This window comes from Otolemur garnettii, unplaced genomic scaffold, assembly GCF_000181295.1.
Source record: "Otolemur garnettii isolate 467f Iridium unplaced genomic scaffold, OtoGar3 scaffold00099, whole genome shotgun sequence".
Classification (NCBI taxonomy): Eukaryota; Metazoa; Chordata; class Mammalia; order Primates; family Galagidae; genus Otolemur; species Otolemur garnettii.
Genome location: NW_003852494.1, coordinates 1,279,028 through 1,282,060, shown reverse-complemented (window position 1 = coordinate 1,282,060; position 3,033 = coordinate 1,279,028). Strand labels below are relative to the sequence as shown.

The 3,033-nt window shown below is 47.9% G+C and overlaps 2 protein-coding genes across 2 annotated transcripts in view; one reads left to right on the top strand and one right to left on the bottom strand.

Moving 5' to 3' along the window:
• Positions 1 to 776, bottom strand: part of GPN3 (GPN-loop GTPase 3) — a 23,005-nt gene extending 22,229 nt beyond the window's left edge. The window contains exon 1 of the mRNA XM_012809008.1: positions 640 to 776. Coding sequence (XP_012664462.1) covers positions 640 to 687 — 48 coding nt within the window. The 5' untranslated portion in view covers positions 688 to 776. The remainder of the gene's footprint in view (positions 1 to 639) is intronic.
• Positions 777 to 1,374: 598 nt separating this feature from the next.
• FAM216A (family with sequence similarity 216 member A) overlaps positions 1,375 to 3,033 on the top strand; it is an 11,874-nt gene continuing 10,215 nt past the window's right edge. The window contains exon 1 of the mRNA XM_012809042.2: positions 1,375 to 1,492. Within this exon, the coding sequence (XP_012664496.1) occupies positions 1,413 to 1,492 (80 nt within the window). The 5' untranslated portion in view covers positions 1,375 to 1,412. The remainder of the gene's footprint in view (positions 1,493 to 3,033) is intronic.

Below are 3,033 nucleotides of genomic sequence, written 5' to 3'. Positions count from 1 at the left end.
AAAAAAAAAAAAATTAGCCACGTGCATGCCCGCAGTCTTAGCTACTTGGGAGGCTGAAGTGGGAGGATCACTTGAGTTCAAGACTTGGAGATGACAGCTACAACTGGGCCACTGCACCCCAGCCTGGACCACAAAGCCAGACCCTGTTTCCAAAAACAAACGAACAAACAAACAAACAAACAAACTGGGTAGATAGGCGATCTCTGGTTACATAGCATAGCACCAAATAGACAGTATCTCTACCAGGACTTGTAGTAGAGGTGATGTCTCCCAGTACAGGATATTTTACCACATGGGAATGTGCTTGGCAACCTAGGGGAACAGCATTCTAAGATAGGGAACATCAGTTCAAGAAATAAATAGGCTACCAGTTTGCAAGTTATCCCTAACGTAGTTGTTACTATACTATGTTAAAATCTCTAGGCTTTGTGGCTAATGACTGTAATCCCAGCATTTTGGGAGACTACCACACTCCCCCTTTAAAACAAACAAAAAAAAAGGAGTAAAGCACCGAGAGCTAGAAGCGACTCGCGCTGTGTCTCAGGGTCCCCAACGCAAACGCCCGGTGGTCCCTCCCTCAGGAACCGAATCCCTCTTCTCCTTGCTTCCCATGAGCTCCGACTGTCCCCAAATCCTCACCTTCCCGCTGCCTGCAGGGCCCATGACGAGCTGCGCGTACCGAGGCATGTCTGCTCTGGCTTCGTGGAGCCGCCAGGCACACTTCCTTCAGCCTTCGCGCCACGCCCACTGAGTTCCGAGAACGTAAAGGGCGAACCAATCGTAATCCCATTTATTTTTACGTCTACGGTTTCGCCACACCTCTTACGGCGGAGCATTCCGCGGCCCAAATCCCGTGAGGAACGCGTCGCAAGGAAGCAGGAAGAACAAAAGGAGTGTTGCGCGTGCGCATAAGCAGTTAGTGGCTATCATCTGTTAGGATACGGGCTAAGCCTGGTTGCCTGGGCAATAACGGATAACGGACTACGGTCAGCATCCCTGCAGCGGGTGCTTTGGTCCGTAGTTTGCGTACTGACGTTTGACCTATATGGTGACATCCCAGATTTGCAAATTTGCTGCGAGTCTGGAATACTGAGGTGGAAGACACCTCTTTCTTGTTTTAGGGAGCATGTATGTTTCTCTCCTGTGACGCATCGCTTCCAGAGAGACATGCAGATGCGCAAACGCGCAGCCAACTAGAGACCCCCCCACCCCTCCCCGAAGTTAACTCCAGGGTCAAAGGTTTGCCCCTCTCGAAGCCATTCGGGCAGGACCGGACGGCCTCGGAGGGAGCTAGAATCCGGCGTCGCCCGCCTCTTCGCCCTAGTACTTCCCTGCCTGACGCACGCGTGAGGACCGGGCTGGGAGCGGGGACAGTTTCTCCCTCACACAGCTGGCGGGCAGGCACCAGGGAGATGCCAGACCGGGGCCCAGGGTCGGAGTGGATGGAGAGCAGCTTCTCCGCCGCGCTGGGGACCGAGGGTGGCGGCGGCGGGTGAGGCTGGGGCCCTGGGCGGGGGGGTGGTTCAAGAGAACGATGTCCAGTTTGGGGTTGCAAGCCTAGTGGAGAGGAGGGGTGGGAGCTGGCTGCTACTCTCATGGTCTGGTGCGCGGTGTGCTCAGGGAAGAGGAGAGGAGAGCCTTTGTTGTGGACAGGATGGGAAATATGGAAGCTCAATGTCGAGGGGAAGGGCTTCTGAGCGGAGCTTCAGAGGAGGGTTTGGTGCAGTGCCTAAAAGTGGGGACTGCGACAGTCTCCTGCGTGCATCTTTCTGCCCCGAGGGGGCGCTGCAAAACCTGCTGGGGAAATTGCCTTACCATACTGAATCTACAAAAGGCCAGGACTGGGGAACAGAGGAGGGAGAAAACGTCCCACAGCTCAAAGGAGGGCTTCTAAATCAATAAACCAGTTTGTCATGTGAAACGGTAGCCTTGTTTCTACGAAATAAAGGTATCCATTCGACAATTTGACAGATAACTTTGTGGGGGGTTTTAAGTTTAAAATTTTCTTTATTTATAGACATTTCAGAACCATTTAAATGATCAATTTCTTCAGACATATCATATCATCTTGAAGTATGCACGTTGCTCCCATTAGATAATGCTCTGGCAAGTATTGGATCTGTTAAACTGATAGATAAGAGGCACCTTAATCTTGACATTGTCTTCTCGCTTAAGTTACTGTGTTCATAAATCCATTTCATTTTGAGTAGGTTTTTACTACTAGAATATTTACTAGATGAAGACAATTAGCTGCTGGAGTCACTCCTGGAGGCGATACCTCTTTTCCCCCTCCTTTATTTATTTCCTGAAAACCAAGAGCTGCAGGGCGTTTACTGTCCAATCCAGCCCTCAGTCATGGCCCCTGCTGCACCATGGGCATCTTTTTTATATCTGGTGCTATTGAAGACTTCTTGCAGATGGGATGGAGTCGTAATGTTCTTTTCTTTTCTTCACAGTCCTTGGCAGACTTGGCAGTCCTTGGAGCTTTGCATATTACGAGGTCAAGGAATTCTTGGTTATTGAATAAATTGGAGCAAGAGGGAAGGAAGTGGTTTTGAGAAAAGAGAAAAAGAGCTTGTTTAAAATTAGAAACATTATAGTCCAATTTATCAGTTCCAATACACCTTAAGTACTACTCAAAGGATAGTCTTTTCAATATCCAAGTTATTAAAGATAAAGACAGCAAGGTAGAATAGCACAGGGGCCCAAACTATTTTATTGAACTCATTGTAGGAATTAGATTGACAAGCTACAAAATTAAGACCAAATCTGGCCACAATACATCCTATCATGATAAAATATCAGATAATTCACTTTGAAAAATCTTGGGGCCATCAGGATTTAACCAGAATTATAGGAGAAAATTTGTAAGACATGCCTGATAGAAAAATGAAAGTAAAAAGCATATGTAATACTATATTTTTTCATTTAAAACATATTCTTTTTTTTTTTTTTTTTTTGAGACAGAGCCTCAAGCTGTCCCCCTGGGCAGAGTGCCGTGGCATTACAGCTCACAGCAACCTCCATCTCCTG